This window comes from Sander lucioperca, chromosome 7 (genome assembly GCF_008315115.2).
Source record: "Sander lucioperca isolate FBNREF2018 chromosome 7, SLUC_FBN_1.2, whole genome shotgun sequence".
NCBI classification, from domain to species: Eukaryota; Metazoa; Chordata; class Actinopteri; order Perciformes; family Percidae; genus Sander; species Sander lucioperca.
This window is the reverse complement of record NC_050179.1, coordinates 7,830,511-7,845,349: the sequence shown is the minus strand read 5'-3', so window position 1 is coordinate 7,845,349 and position 14,839 is coordinate 7,830,511. Positions and strand designations below refer to the sequence as shown.

General features: G+C 38.3%; 2 protein-coding genes across 2 annotated transcripts; both read right to left on the bottom strand.

Annotated features, from left to right (window-relative positions):
* Nucleotides 1-206: 206 nt before the first annotated feature.
* On the bottom strand, nucleotides 207-6,733 carry zgc:136858 (uncharacterized protein LOC678543 homolog). Its single transcript, XM_031283278.2, has 18 exons — nucleotides 6,400-6,733; nucleotides 6,189-6,303; nucleotides 5,922-6,096; nucleotides 5,656-5,767; nucleotides 5,161-5,267; nucleotides 4,455-4,581; nucleotides 4,217-4,337; nucleotides 3,840-3,925; nucleotides 3,574-3,695; nucleotides 3,435-3,494; nucleotides 3,283-3,346; nucleotides 3,094-3,188; nucleotides 2,418-2,546; nucleotides 1,884-1,998; nucleotides 1,660-1,797; nucleotides 1,328-1,494; nucleotides 1,159-1,241; nucleotides 207-962 (listed from the first exon to the last, which is right to left on the bottom strand). Exons 1-18 carry the CDS (start codon nucleotides 6,476-6,478, stop codon nucleotides 770-772), a joined length of 2,088 nt encoding a protein of 695 aa, XP_031139138.1. The 5' UTR covers nucleotides 6,479-6,733; the 3' UTR covers nucleotides 207-769.
* A 774-nt stretch (nucleotides 6,734-7,507) lies between these two features.
* LOC116038696 (interleukin-17 receptor A) lies at nucleotides 7,508-13,034 on the bottom strand. Its single transcript, XM_031283279.2, is given in 13 exon segments — nucleotides 7,508-8,432; nucleotides 8,434-8,507; nucleotides 8,510-9,289; nucleotides 9,375-9,470; nucleotides 9,931-10,000; nucleotides 10,105-10,179; nucleotides 10,330-10,487; nucleotides 10,586-10,633; nucleotides 11,677-11,797; nucleotides 11,884-12,002; nucleotides 12,167-12,310; nucleotides 12,616-12,637; nucleotides 12,746-13,034. Coding segments are annotated over 13 exon segments (1,932 nt in total). The 5' UTR covers nucleotides 12,914-13,034; the 3' UTR covers nucleotides 7,508-8,375.
* Nucleotides 13,035-14,839: the final 1,805 nt, after the last annotated feature.

Genomic DNA, 14,839 nt, shown 5'->3' with positions numbered 1-14,839 from the left:
GCAGAGTCTTGTTGTTGATACATACGCTTCAGGTTTTCAGAACTGCGTGCATAGTTCAATTTTGTGTGTGTATACAATGGAGAAAAACTGCTATACAGGATTTTCCCCCAAGAGATGTCACGCCAGAGACGCAGTTCGTATAATAATACACTACTACTAATACTGCAAATATATAAATATTGCAATACTTTCATCAGTGGGTCATATGGGCTCAATCTCCATCGTGTTACCTCCTTTAGTGATAAATAGTGACTATGCACTTACTCCACTGCATTTCAGTGGGAAATATTGTTTAGAAATTAATAAGTAGCAATAAGAAACAATAAGTAGTTAAAATGAGCCCCGCCTTGACCAGCAGCAACATTAGCCTATACAATTTTGTAATGGAGTATTTTACTAGAAAAGGACCCGAGTACTTCCTCCATCTGCTGTTATAACCTTCTTTTATTATGAGAAATCAAAACATCTTGCAATCAAGGAGTTGCAATCATGAACTCAAGCAAAGTTTAAGAAAGGGTAGTTAATTTATTTATCAATTACTATGGACATTGATTTCATTATGAAATAAAATTTGAATTAAATGATTTTAGTAAAACCATGTCATCTGCTTACATTCATTTACTCACTCACGTTTTTTACATGCTGTTTTTTTCAAGAATCCAATCACAAATATTAAGGCTAAAAATGATAAAATAAACAAACCAATGCATAATACAACCAGTCTTCACAGATTTTTTCAGCAATGCTTCAAAATTATTTGAAAATATGTTTAAGCTATCCACATGAAGCTGGGTTTGGGCCAGTGAGTCTGGACTTTGTTGGGATCCACAGAGTCTAAGGTGAGTGTGGGGGCGATGGGGTGCAGTGACACCAGGGACAACCGTGCAGCCAGGAGCCCCATCCGAACACAGCTGTCTGTGTCTCGCTGCTGGAGAATCCCAGCCATTAAAGCACCTGCCAGACTGTAGACAGAGCGGAGATGAGTGTGTTTTTGTTTGAATGTTGTGAGTCACAAAGATTTTATAAGTAAGAGAAAGTGTGACAGGGACAGGAAGAGAAAGAGGTCAAGGAAAAGGAAAAGTGGACGAAATTGAAGAGGAAGTTTTGAATTTAAATAACTATAAGGAAGAGAAAGTAGGTCAAGTAAAATTGTAGCACCTATCTCCTGCTCCAGAGACATTCATTGTCTCCTCTGCTGTCACAGTCAGTGCTGGGTAGTGGACAGCACAAAGCTGCCTCCTCTGCAAACACAGATGCAGAAAACATCTTCACTTTCCCTGCTATAATCTTCATCATCATTATCAGTTTAAATATAAGTTGCCCTTACCCTCTTCTGTTTTCTTGGCTGCAGGTTGACCGAGCCTGCATCATGCTCTCCGCACACCAGCACTCCATTAGCCCCCAGAGTCACCACCAGGCAGTGGAGATGCTCCAGTAGGGGGCGTGAGAGAGCCACAGCAACACTCAGCACCTCCTCCAGAGAGCTCGGCAGCACTGCCACCCCACAAGTCAAAACCACAATCTCAATAAAGGTCACACTATTTGCATTTCTCACAAAAACCCTAACTACAATAACATTACCTGGGAATATGTGTTTGAGAGCACAAGGGGGTAAAAAATAGTTGAACCACAAAATGCTCATTCAGGAATACAGTTTACCTTCAGGTGTTGGGATACCCAGTGTTTGGTTCATGGTGCACAACTCTGCCAGGTTTGGAGATGAATAGGACAGAGACTTCCAGGCGTCTGACAGGAAAGGCTTACAAGCCTTTTCTGAATCCGTTGGCTCATACCAAACTGTGACACACATTGATTGTATTGTGTCAAAATCAATGAAAGCTTCTGACCACAATGGTTCATAGTGATTATCTCCCCATGCTTACCATTTATATTGTTTTTTTTTGCAATAGAGCAAACATAGTCGATGGTGGAGACGGGAATGTTTCCGTCAAGACACACAATAGTGGCTGATGAAAGCTGCTTCTCAAACTGTGACACCTACAAAAAGATATTCAAAGATAGAATGAAGAAATTAAGTAAGGACATTTATTTCTCTAGCACCTTTCAAAACAAGTGGTGCAACAAGAATGTCCGGGAATGGTCAAATATAGAAACAGCAAATGTACACATTTGAGAAGGTGCAACTGGAAAATATTTGGCATTGTTACTTGAAAAAATACTTTTTGTTGGACAGTGTTGGAGCTGAAACACTAAAAGATGATCCCCATTTGTCTTGAGCCTGAAACGTGATCACTGGGGGTGAACGATAAAGGCATTACGTCATTATGTGACACATGAGTATGCACACACATTATTTGCGATTATATCTTTAAATAGTGAATATAGTTCTGAAAATGGTATTGGAACACAAAGCCTGTGCTAGCCTAAAAATTAATAACTTTGTCAGTAATTCTTACATATTGCTCTGTGATCTGCTGATGAATGTCCATGTCTCCCAATCCAAGACTCAGTTCTCCACTCTCAGTGATAACAGCACAGTAAGTTGCTGTGCTTTGCTCTTCTAGCCTGGCCACACCACTTGTGTTCTTACAGAAATAAGAAAAAAAAGTCAAGAATGTAACATTTATATATTTGAGTAAAAGGGATTATAACCTTGCTTATGTAAGAAACAACTGTTGATGTTCACATATGTTAGAAAAATTGTGATTTACATTCTTTTTGTCTCGTTAATATTAAAACTGTTTGCATAAGAATACAACATTATACTGATTACTCTTTTTTCTCTCAGTTTAATTAAACTGTTTACATAGTAAGAAACCAAAACACTGCTTGCTCTCACAAGATAACATGGAACCATTGACTATCTTGTCTGAGCATGGTGTGATGCTGAGGAATGAACATGCACTCTCTGACCAGATAAGGGAGACGTCATCGACTCTGACCAGATAACAACTGACGACATCAATTTATGATTGTATAAATAAGCCGATGTATAGGGCTTCCCGTTTTTTCTGTACTATGAGTAGTGCTGTAAATGGCTCCTTGTTGTTCGCAAGTAAAAATGAACTTTGATATAACTTCAGTGGTTTCTGCCTATTCTTTGATAAGTTAATTCTTATCCTAACAACATACCATATGTTTACAATAGTTCAACACTGCTTCGCTGTGTGAATCAGCACCAGTAGCTGAGATGAACAGGAGGCTACTGCCTAATCGACTCAGAGAGTCTGAGATGAAAGCACAGAAGAAGTGAGTGTGAGACAATCAGATTTGAAGTACTGATAACAACGTGTGCGTGTACATAATCAGATAAAAACACACCAGCAATGTTCCGTCCTACACCACCAAATGACTGACAGACACTTCCTGGGTTGGTCTGTCCAAACTGAAAGAGACAACAAGTTTTTTCTCAGAAGTAACCTACATAATATGACCTTACATGGCCTGCAGTAGTGTGGATAAATTATACTTACATGAAGTGTTTTCGTCTTCCCTTTAGCAATAAAATCAACATTTATTCCTCCAATGACAACCTGTAAAAGAACAGCCTTGTTGGTACTGTATTGTGCCAATCTTTGACTAAACAAGGCAATCATAAGTGTTTATACTCACAATATCTGAGTGTTTTGCATGATGATGAGTCTTTTCTTTTAACTTTCTTCCAGTCATTTGTTTTGACAGTGCACAGGCTATCTGACTGCCAACTTTAGCATTGTTATGAATGAGAGCAATGTCTGAGAACATAACAGGTTAAGGAGATTTTAGTTGTAATATACTGCACTGTAACATTGTCTGGCCTATGAGAAAACAACTTTATCAATCTTCTCTGTGCCTTTTCCTTTCCAATGAATTTGATATGATCACGTTCAGAAGGATACTGGCCCGAAGGGACTTTCCTTCAGTCAGCTCATTGACCTTTTGAAGAATGAACGGTGTCACGTCTCTTCCTGTTATACCTTTAGCACTGAGTAAATAAAAAAAGAGAACAGAAAGTGATCATTTTTCCAGCTGAGATAAACAGTCCATTTGATTCACTTTGTCAATTCAATTTCAATTCAATTTTATTTATAGTATCAAATCATAACAAGAGTTATCTCGAGACACTTTACAGATAGAGTAGGTCTACACCACACTCTATAATTTATAAATTGTCATGACAATAAAAGAGATCCAGACAAAAAAAAATCCTCTGATGTTATTGAACTAGCATTTCAAGTAAGGACAACAGATTACAAGCCACAGAGTCTTTCTGTACCTTGCCTCTGTTACTGCGGCCTGTATGGCTTCCTCTATCTGCTGACCGGTTGCTGCATGCTCCTCTGAGATGGGGACCGCTAACAGTACACCACTTTGGAGACCCAGTGACAGAGTGCTTGCTAAATGATGCAAAAACATTCACATTCATAACAGGTTTGAGTAGAAAACAAGTGTTGGTAGATATTGAATCTTGACCTCTGTGTGTTAAGGGTCAAGAATATAAAATGCTGATATACCAATGAGTTTTGCAGCTTCCTCAGGATTGCAGACTTGGTATGGAGAAGTGAATCCACTTTGTGGAGAGAAGAAGGCTGGGAAATTCTTTGACGCTCCATAAGTGGCTACACAGACACCCTGTGTCTCCTAATAAAAGATACAATAACAGAAATAGATAAAAATAAATAACAGTCCCCATTGAGTGCCCTTTAAACACAGCTACACCCAACATCTGTCTGCTTTATTTATTTTAATTAATTAATTTTGCACTGACAGCATTTATTTATCCACTTTCTTCTCTCTTTCCTTCTATTTATTATATTGATTGTTTAATATTTTTTCATTTCTATTTAAGGAAATTTACATCATTGCCACACACAGACACAGACACAGACACCGACACCGACACCGACACCCACACACACACACACACACACACACACACACACACAAACATGAATAAACACAGAATGAAAGGACTTTCTGCACAATGTCCACCCCACCTTGCACCTCTGTCTAAGTCTTTGTGATGTAAAGCTTGTCTTATTGTATGCATCTTCTAACACCCCCTATCTACTGTATGTTAAATCACATTTGAACTAAAGCCACTACAAGCCAACATGATACATAAAAGATTGCTAATACACATTTGGCTGACTAAAGTACACACTCAAATGAAAAACATAGTATAATTTTACAGTGACAACATTATCTCAATATTCCTACAAGGAACTCCAGGGTCCGACCGATGTCCAGAATAGACTTAACACCAGCAGAGACCACTGCAATGGGAGTCCTGCCAAGCTCTGTCAGATCTGCACTGATGTCCAGACCTGGAAGAATGATGATGACATAAGTAAGTCTTCACAGCATGACACTAACTTATTCTTCTTACTGTAACATACCAAGAAGGCAAACTTACTGTCCCGACAGTTTTGGTTTCCTTGGTGACACATTGAGGTCTTCCTCAGAGTGAACTATCCTGTCACCACGCCTTTATATGGACTCCTCTGAGTCCTATTTGTGACTCCATAAGCACCCTCATCTCTGTTTACTGTCTTTGTAATCAAATTCAGATTGACATAAAATATATATATTTCACCTGATGACACGATTGTTCAGTCTCCATGTGAAAGTAAGCCAAAACCATTCAGTCAGTGAGTCTGTTTTCATGTTATAAGTTAGTGTGAGTATGTGTAAAGTATTTATTAGTCTACTTACTGTTCTCTCCGTCCCTGTGAACTCCTCCGATGCCCCCTGTGACAAACACAGGGATGCCAGCTCGGTGTGCTGCTATCATAGTGGCTGACACTGTTGTTCCCCCAGAGAGCCCCTGAGAAAAGAACATAACAAAACACCACCATAAGTGACAGACTCAGGTAATCAAAGTGGATGCCACCGGGTCGGCATTCATGTTCAGATTATTTTGAGATGAGAATGCGCCTTGGTGATTGGTGCATACATCCAAATACACAAATTTGTCTCACTTTGCTGATGACGTAGGGCAGATCACGACGGGACACCTTCAGGGAGCTCTTGCAGCGGGCGAGGTGGTCGAGCACCTCTGAGGACAGACCAACATGGATTTTACCCTCGATCACTCCGACCGTGGCTGGGGTGGCTCCTTCAGCTCTCACTATTGCCTCCACCTCCTTTGCTGTGCTGCATTAAAACATTAATGACATTCATTATCAAGGATTAAAGCAACTTTTAGCTGCTGGGATCAGAGTTTACTGACACTTAAAACAGGGTACCTCAGGTTGTGGGGATAGGGCATGCCATGTGTGATAATAGTACTCTCAAGTGCAACCACTGGTTTGTTTTCTGCCAGCGCCTGAGATACAGATGGATGAACTCTGAAGAAGCTGTCTAAGAGAAGAAGTGCCATTTACATTAATCATCCTTATTATTATCAATCTGTTATGAACTGTGCATAAACTACATTATACTTTTGGATGCATTTACCATTCTTGCACAATCTGCTCTGATAAGTTGTGATCCCTCTTCTCAGGATGAGTGCAGAGGCTCTCTTTAGCATCCTCATTCTGTTCAGAGTTTGAGGGAAACCATGAAAACATGAAGTTTTGAAATCAAAACGAGAAAATTGGTGTCAGCTGATGTTTTTCTCCCAATAAACGTGCCGTTCAAGTTTCTTTGACTGTTGCAGACTGATGTACCAAAGGCTACAGTCTCCCCTCCAGGGTTCCCCCTCCTCCTCGAGCAAACACTGGTAGTTATTTGCATTGATATTAGGACTTGGGATGTCATTTTCTTCAGTATTTTTATGTTTAAACAACAGTTTAGGATACTGTGTTAGTCTAAAAAGATTAAGAGTGAGACTGGGCATCAAGAGAATGAAAATGTACACCACATCCAAATTAAATTACAAAACAACATCACCATATGTCTGGTGGATTGATTTTATTGCTAAATTTACTTCCTTTAGACTACTTTATTTGATGTAAAACATATATATACACGGTGTGTCTAACTTAAATTATGTATAGACTAATCTCTTAAAAAAAAGAACTGTTGAAGTAACCCACAATGTCAGACCAATGAACATTACCTCAGCTTCTTTAAGGACAAAACAAATAGGCTCCCCAGTTGCATCACACCCTGCAGTGTGTTCTCTGTCATTCCAAGTCCAACTCAGCCATTGTGAGGATTTTCTTTGCTCCAGTTAGTTGGGACTGGTTGGGACAAGTTCCCACCCCCATCCCCCCTCTTTGGGGCCACTCTCAGAAACCGAAAAAACCAAATTCCAGAGCTGGCTTCAGTATTGTTATCTTTTTTTCCTACCATACCACATTTATGCCAAGCGGCAACTTCCTTGCCTGAAAAGTGAAGCCAATGTGGAAGTGCCTTAAACCTGCATTCTATCTTATTTCCAGCAGTGGTGAACGCCACATGGCTTCAAAGCGGCAGTCTAAAAACCAATGGGTGACATCACCGATGCTGTGTCCATTCTTTATACATAGTCTATATATCTAGTGATTTCTGCACTAAAGATTGTTAGCTGAAATGTACTACATTGTCAGTAACTTATCTGAGACAAAAAAAAACTTAAGTCAATACTTTACAACTGATTTTGTTTATTGAAATTTAACACTGTATTTAATCTAATATCTCATCAATGACACTGAGAGGATCAGAGACACGTCAACAAACTATTCAAATCACAATGAAAATATCTGAAAAGCTTCATCAGTCTAAAGGAGTTGACAACAAACATTCATTTCTACTCACAAGCTCTATATTTGCAGTAGGAGGGAGACCATCTACCTGTGGTACAATTGTTTAATCAAAAACGCCAATGCTTTGCAATATTAAAGTCCAATTCAATCAGCTCATTATCATACAAAACAGCGTCCCACAAACATGGTTTACTGCTTACCTTCTCCAGTGCAACAAAATGCTAGAAACTTTGCCCAGAAGGCTGAACTTTGACCCAAAGTCTGTTTACACAGACCAAAAGCATCAACCACAGATCCCTGTGGTCTAAACTACTCTGCATTTGGCTGAGTGAAAGCAAGAGATATTTAACACTAACGCAATACGCAAAAATACTGCAGAACTGATATGAAGACAAGCAGATACATGGTAAAATAAATGAAATAATATAAAAAACCACCATGATAAATTTGCACAAAACCTCCACATATTTTCTTTTTTATTCACATCTGGTAACTGGTTGGAGAAAAGTTACACAGATTCATCCAATTCTTCTACATTCATTGTCCACATATCTGCTGAATATTTGCTCCAATATGAGTTTAATATCTGTTTGTATCCACTGGTTATTTCTCTCAGCAGATTTCTGTTGCTCCTACGATTGTAGAACATGAGTCACATCAAATTGAATAACTGATGGACTGCTTTTGAAAGTTTCATCAAAGTGTTGGGAGGAGCTCCATTGATGTCTCAAAAATGCAATCATATCAAGCTGGCTGCATGTTCTCTGCAACAAGAGGGTTGAACTCAACTGAGGTGCACATTTAAAAACTCTTCAGCCATGTAAAGTCCTGTTTTGTCTGCATTGAAATCACTTCTTTGTGTCTTTACATGACTTGGGTCGAGTCGGTTAAAGAATATGTAATGAGCGTTGTGGTTTCTGCATCGTAACAGATTTCAGCTGAGGTCTTTGAGCTTTCCAGTAATTCATCTTCAAACCACTGTGGATTCTCCAGCTGGTGTGCATGAAAAGCCTCTATGGCATCCCGCAGGGCTCTGCCTGAGGGACAATGATGGTACTCGTTCTCTGAAAGCCCTTCAATGTGATTTACTTTGCCGGGCTCGTGCTTCTCAGTGTCCAAGATTCTGAAAAAGAGCTCCTCGAACTGTTTCATCAGCTTGTATCTTACTGTAATGTTGAAAGGTGAAGGAACATCTTCTTCAGAACAAACATCACCAAAGTAAGCCACTATGTACTTTTCAAATGACGCAGATCGGATAAAATGGGGAATCATGAGGAAAAGGGCTGGACTGAGCATGTCACCTACAGGTGAACGGGCGTCCTCTCTCAGAAAAACCTGTTTGTCACCACACATGGCTCTCCATTTGGCTTGCACTCCTCGTGAGCAGAGAATAAGTATCTTATCTGAAGAGCTTTCTATTTGTTCTCTGTGCCAGTCCAACCACTGGATGCTTCCCAACACTCCTAGTCTTGTGGAGTCAAACAGATCCAGGACCACTTCAGTACCACATTTGGTCACCAGGAAGGCACACAGCTTCAGGACAATGGTTTTGTATAAAGGGTGATCGAGGGAGTAGATGACAAGGACTCTTTTTCTCTCTTGAACTTGAAAACCTTCTGGTAGTTGTTTGGCAGCAGATGACGCTGTGTTCACAGGATCTATGAGAAGAGTGAAGTCTGTTGATTAATTATCAATTCAAGCTGCATTTTCTATTCAATACTGTGCATTTACAAGAAGGCAAACCTTTCTGAGAGGCACTCCACAGTAAACAAGCAAGACAACCACCAATGACAAGCAGCCCCACAGTTGCTTTTATAATGAAAGTCCGTGGTGGATAATCTAAAAAACAAACAACAAATACATATATTTAGCTAAATACCTCTACAAATACAAAAAAGAAATTCAAATAATATTACGCCAGTGATTCCCAACCTGGGCGCCAGGACCCCTTCCAGTGGGTCACAAGATAAATCTGAAGGGCTTGCGAAATGTTTAAAGGGATAGAAAAGAACAAAAAAATAACCTTCTTTTAGTATTTTGTCTAATCTTTGCTTCTTTGTAAACTATGGGATTATTTTACCTCTTTGGATCTCAAACATTTATTCAAATAAGACAATCTGAGAAGTTTAGAGGTCAAAACTGAAAGGCTTCTGACACCTTCAACAAAGGACAGCAAGTGAGTCCTGCTTTATTTTAAGGGGTCACAAGCCAAAAAGGATGGGAACCACTGATTTATGCTCTGCACCATATGGCCGTTGGAAATACATTATACTGTATTTATGTCATAAATCGTACTTACCTGGGCATAAATCGATTGTTTTATTTTTGTGCTCACAGTCATTCTTGCATCGAATAAAGAATGGCTGAATCTTAAAGACAAGCAGAGTAAGGTGAGCTGATGTTATATCTCTACACGTAAGATCACTTTATCAACTGTCAGGGATGGGATATTAAATATAAAAATTGAACTCACCATTAAAAACATTTCACATTGTGAGAGCGGCCACCAACCAAACTCAAATGTCACATTCAGTGATGATCTGTTTTCCTATGGAGGAAGGTATGCCAATGATATGTGTGCACACTCTTCAATATTTAATCCTAAACAAGCTGTAAATCATACAATGGAAGTCCCACAACACATCTCTTGTCATCATTGATAATATAAGTGAGTTGTAGTTGTAGTCAGTGTAATTACCTTCGAGACATTGGTTGAGTAATAGAAGCCATGACTCTGGATGGAGACTTGGTATCTCTCAGAATATGGTGCTGCCTCAAAACCCACAACAATGGAAAACCTTTTATGTTCCTTATTAAGAGTCACAGCAGTGGTCATGTGAGGATCCCATAGACTTCCTGAAATAACAAAACATGCAGAGCACAATGCTTGGATGGTCCTGGAGCACTTACAAAATATTTATATTATAATAAATATATAAATAAATAATATTTACCATTTTCCATACATATTTGGGCCTTTTCGATTTCCTTGTCCCCGCACCCTGGCCATGACAGTAAATATTATGATTAGAGCATTTTGAAGATGGTTTTGTATTGGATTTACGAGAAGTATTTTGAAGATGTGTTACGAGAAGGGTGGTGGTGATGCAGTGGATATGACACATGCCTTCGGTGTAAGAGATCCGGGTTCGATTCCCACTGCAATACATCAACCAATGTGTCCCTAAGCAAGACACTTAACCCCTAGTTGCTCCCGAGGTGTGCGACCTCTGATATATAGCAATTGTAAGTCGCTTTGGATAAAAGCGTCAGCTAAATGACATGTGATGTATCAAATCACTCAGTGAATTGTGGTAATCATTATGAACTAGGGCTGGGTGATATGGCCAATATCTTCTATCCCGATATAAGTCATTTCATATCTCAAAACGATATACTGTAACATGTTTTCTGACAATTCAATAAATAAATAGTTTACATGAAACAACGACATCGTAAAGTCTATTGTATTGTATATTGTGTGTACACCATGTTAGCAAAACAGCAGCTCTATGGTTCACTTAAGCTTTGCTCCCATGTGCATCATGCAAATGATGTAAATATTGCCGTAACAGTTTGGCCACTGGTTTTTCAACATTGCGATAGAAATGATGTAGAAAAAAAATATACAATTGACATTTTGATACCGTTATTTTGCCCAGCCCCACTCTGACAAGACATACCTCTGAAGAAGCTCTTCAGAAGCAAAAAATATATATATATTTTTTACATTTGACTAAGTGTGATAAATGTGAAAGAAAAATGATAGTTTTGGTAAGCGCCATTGTCACAATATGTATTAAAAGGATTCCTTTTTGGGACGGTTTATGTTATTACTACTTCCTGATACAAGACCACAAATCTTTTCACATTGTTTATTTTAACTGTGATACCCGAGACATCTGTCAGAAGCCCACATTGTAGTTACACAACAACACAGAATCAATATACCCTATAACCTTGTTTGTACAGCAAACTTACATAATTCATAATAAATGCCTCCCTGCTTTTTCATGCAGATTTCAGGGATCTGGAGGTAACTTACCTGGGATGGTGATTTGCTTTCTAAACCTGTAGTCCCCAATATCAGGTTCTGGCAGATTTAAAAGTGACACCATATATGTATGCCCAGGCTCTACCACGACTCCATCCAAGGAAAATGTCCACTGATGAAGAAAAACATGTCTGTAATGTCTATACTGCTTTCCCAGTTATATCAATGGATAAATAAACAAGGGTGTCACAATCTTACCATACAATAGTTTGGATTCTGCTGTTTGCTGAGTTTGTAAGAATACTGCACACATATACTTTGATTTGTACTTTCATCCAGAATATTTATTTCTGATCCACAAAGGGCTGTTACACTTGCTGTAAATAGAAGAGAATGTATATTTGATATATCTCTAATGTCTGATTTTCAATTCACCTTCGATTAAAGATCAAGTTTACAACTTGCATTTGATGCATTTTAAAATGTGAGCTACAATAAACAATACTATACTTTTAAAATAAATAATTTTAGCATTACTTACCATCAGAATATATTTTCCACGTCACATTCATAACAGAAACAGGCCCGTGTTTGTCCATCCAGACTCCCACATGCTCACCATCCCATTCTGGGCCTTTAGGAGCATGAATTCTAGGTGCAACCATGCGCTTGTCTGAGCAGTTATCTGACATTTAGGGAATGGTGTATATATATTATAATGTTGAGAATATATTCAATGTATGTGTAGTTATGTGTGGAAACATATGAATCACATGAATGCCAAATTAAAATGTTATTTTTTTGCACAAATCATTTCACCATGCTTTGATTAACACCAAATCTATAGTTTTGGAATTAAAATGGAAAGATTTTAACTATTTGCACAAACTATTGCCACCCTCAACATATTGGTTGATGTCTTTTCTATATGTAAGTAGATTAGAGAATATTTGAACTTTATTCTACTGATTTGGCAAATAAGATACTTACTAATTTTGCAGTTGTCAAGACCCTGGAAAAACACAAGATAAGTTTGACTTGATGAATCTAGGACTGCAAGTTTCCCTCCGTTTCTTTCATAGGATTGCTTGTATTTATTTTTAATTGATTGAATCCTCACCTGTTGGTTGCAGTCCGGGCGCTTGTCCAGAATCCTAAGAGTAGATGACACTCCAGCAGGCAAAAAAAAACAGAAAAAAGGAACGTGGATCATTCTGGTGTAGCTACACAACACAGGTGGAAAAGAATTAAAACCTATCAAGTAAATGAGAACAATAATCAACTCCATTTAGAAAGATGGTTGAATAGTTTGCTTGAACAAACACAGAGAAGGCTCACTGTGATCTAAACTCAACATATGATTTTTTTCATGTTCATCAGACGCTGTCATCTGAATACTTAGGAAGGATGCTCTTATCAAATGTGGTTTGCAGTTTCCTTTCTCTTGCAGAACATTGTATGAGCTGAAAATATTGCTCTCTTACGGTAATCTGACATTTTGTAGAGAGTTCTACACACTAGAGGGCAGCAGTGACCACATTTACAAGAGGTAGGCCTGCATTTCCTGTTCACAAAGTTTAAATTGCACTTTGGTGAATTCATTCATTCCTCCATTTGTGCGAGGCATAGTCTCATTCAGTTTAAGATTGTACATAGGCTTCATATGTCCAAGGTTAAACTATCTAAAATATTTCCAGGGGTCGACCCTATTTGTGACAGATGTAAGCAGGCACCTGCCACTCTGTTCCACGCATTTTGGTCATGTCCTAGTTTAACAGCTTTCTGGTCCTCAATATTTGAAGTATACTTTTATAGTATATAGTTTAACTGATTCTTTCAGTTAAACCTGAAACAGTTTAACTCATTCTTTTAAATTGGAAGAATGATAAACCCCCTTCCTTTGGCAGATGGTTCTGTGATGTCATGTTTTTCCTTAAGATAGAAAAAATTAGATACAAACACATATAAAGTAATAAAGTATAAAGTAATTTGTTTTAGAAAGCAGCCTTCTGAGTACCTTTGCATAGTTGCAATCTCTTCCAGCTCATTCCAGCGATTGGGCTTTAGTCTTTACTGTAAACTTCCAGAGACCACCAGGACACCTTTTAACATCCAGCCTGACCTCACTTAACCCCCAGGAAACATCACTTAAAAGTACAATATGTAACTTTTCTGCATTAAAATGTCTAAAACGACCATAGGGCTTGGAGCCAGAGGGGCGTAAGTGGCTTTTGACAAACTTTACAGGAGAGACAAAACAAAATTTTGACCACACTTCAATCACCTGTATTATTAACCTCAAACATTGCAACCACAGGCATACTTACATGAATGAGTATTTAAGTAATAAACTTATGGCATATTAACACAATGAACATGTTCTAAAACATTTTAAAATCAAAAAAATATGGCAAAAATGTCAGATACGCCTTTTTGGCACCAAACATTTCCAAGTCTTCTATGAACATGGCCATATCTGCTGAACAATGCAGAAAATAATTGGTCAAAAGGGGAATTGATTGAATAATTAACACTTAAATAACACTTGAACAAGTAATTAATTTTCATTTAACTCATTCATTAATTTTTTTTTCTCATTTTACTTTTCCATTCTGGGCATCTGCTGAACAGTACAGACTCTAATAAAAGTCACTGAATTTGCTAAACACACTTTTGATTGGCAATTCATGAGTTGTTCAATTTATTTCATTACATTCATTAATTTTTCTTCAAATACTCTATACAATTCTCTCGTGTTCTTTTTACTCATTTCACTTTTCTTTTTTGTTCAACCATTTCAATTACTCTGTGAGTCTATTCATTGACCACGTCCAAAGAATCATGTCGCGTCTTATTTGCTTTTCTGTTCACTAGTTTGTTTAGTTCTACTCACTGTCCACTGTCAGAGCATTGTAGAACTCTGCATATGTGAGGAATACTCCCATTGCTGCACAGGGTGAGTAGATCTTTCTTCTTTAATGCACTGATCCCAGGAGGGTTTTCATACATTGAACTTGGTTTGGACACGGAATGGGTGCTTCTGGTTGCCTGCTTTGCCACCTTCAGTTCATGGAAGGTTGGGTCGGTGAAATCATACTTGAAGAAGATTGTTCTGGGTTCTTCTTTTGTGTAGCGAAACCATTTAATCTTCTGCCAATGCACTGATTTTCCCTCCTCATCTTTGGTTTTGTTTTTGAGTATTTGATTGGAGAAA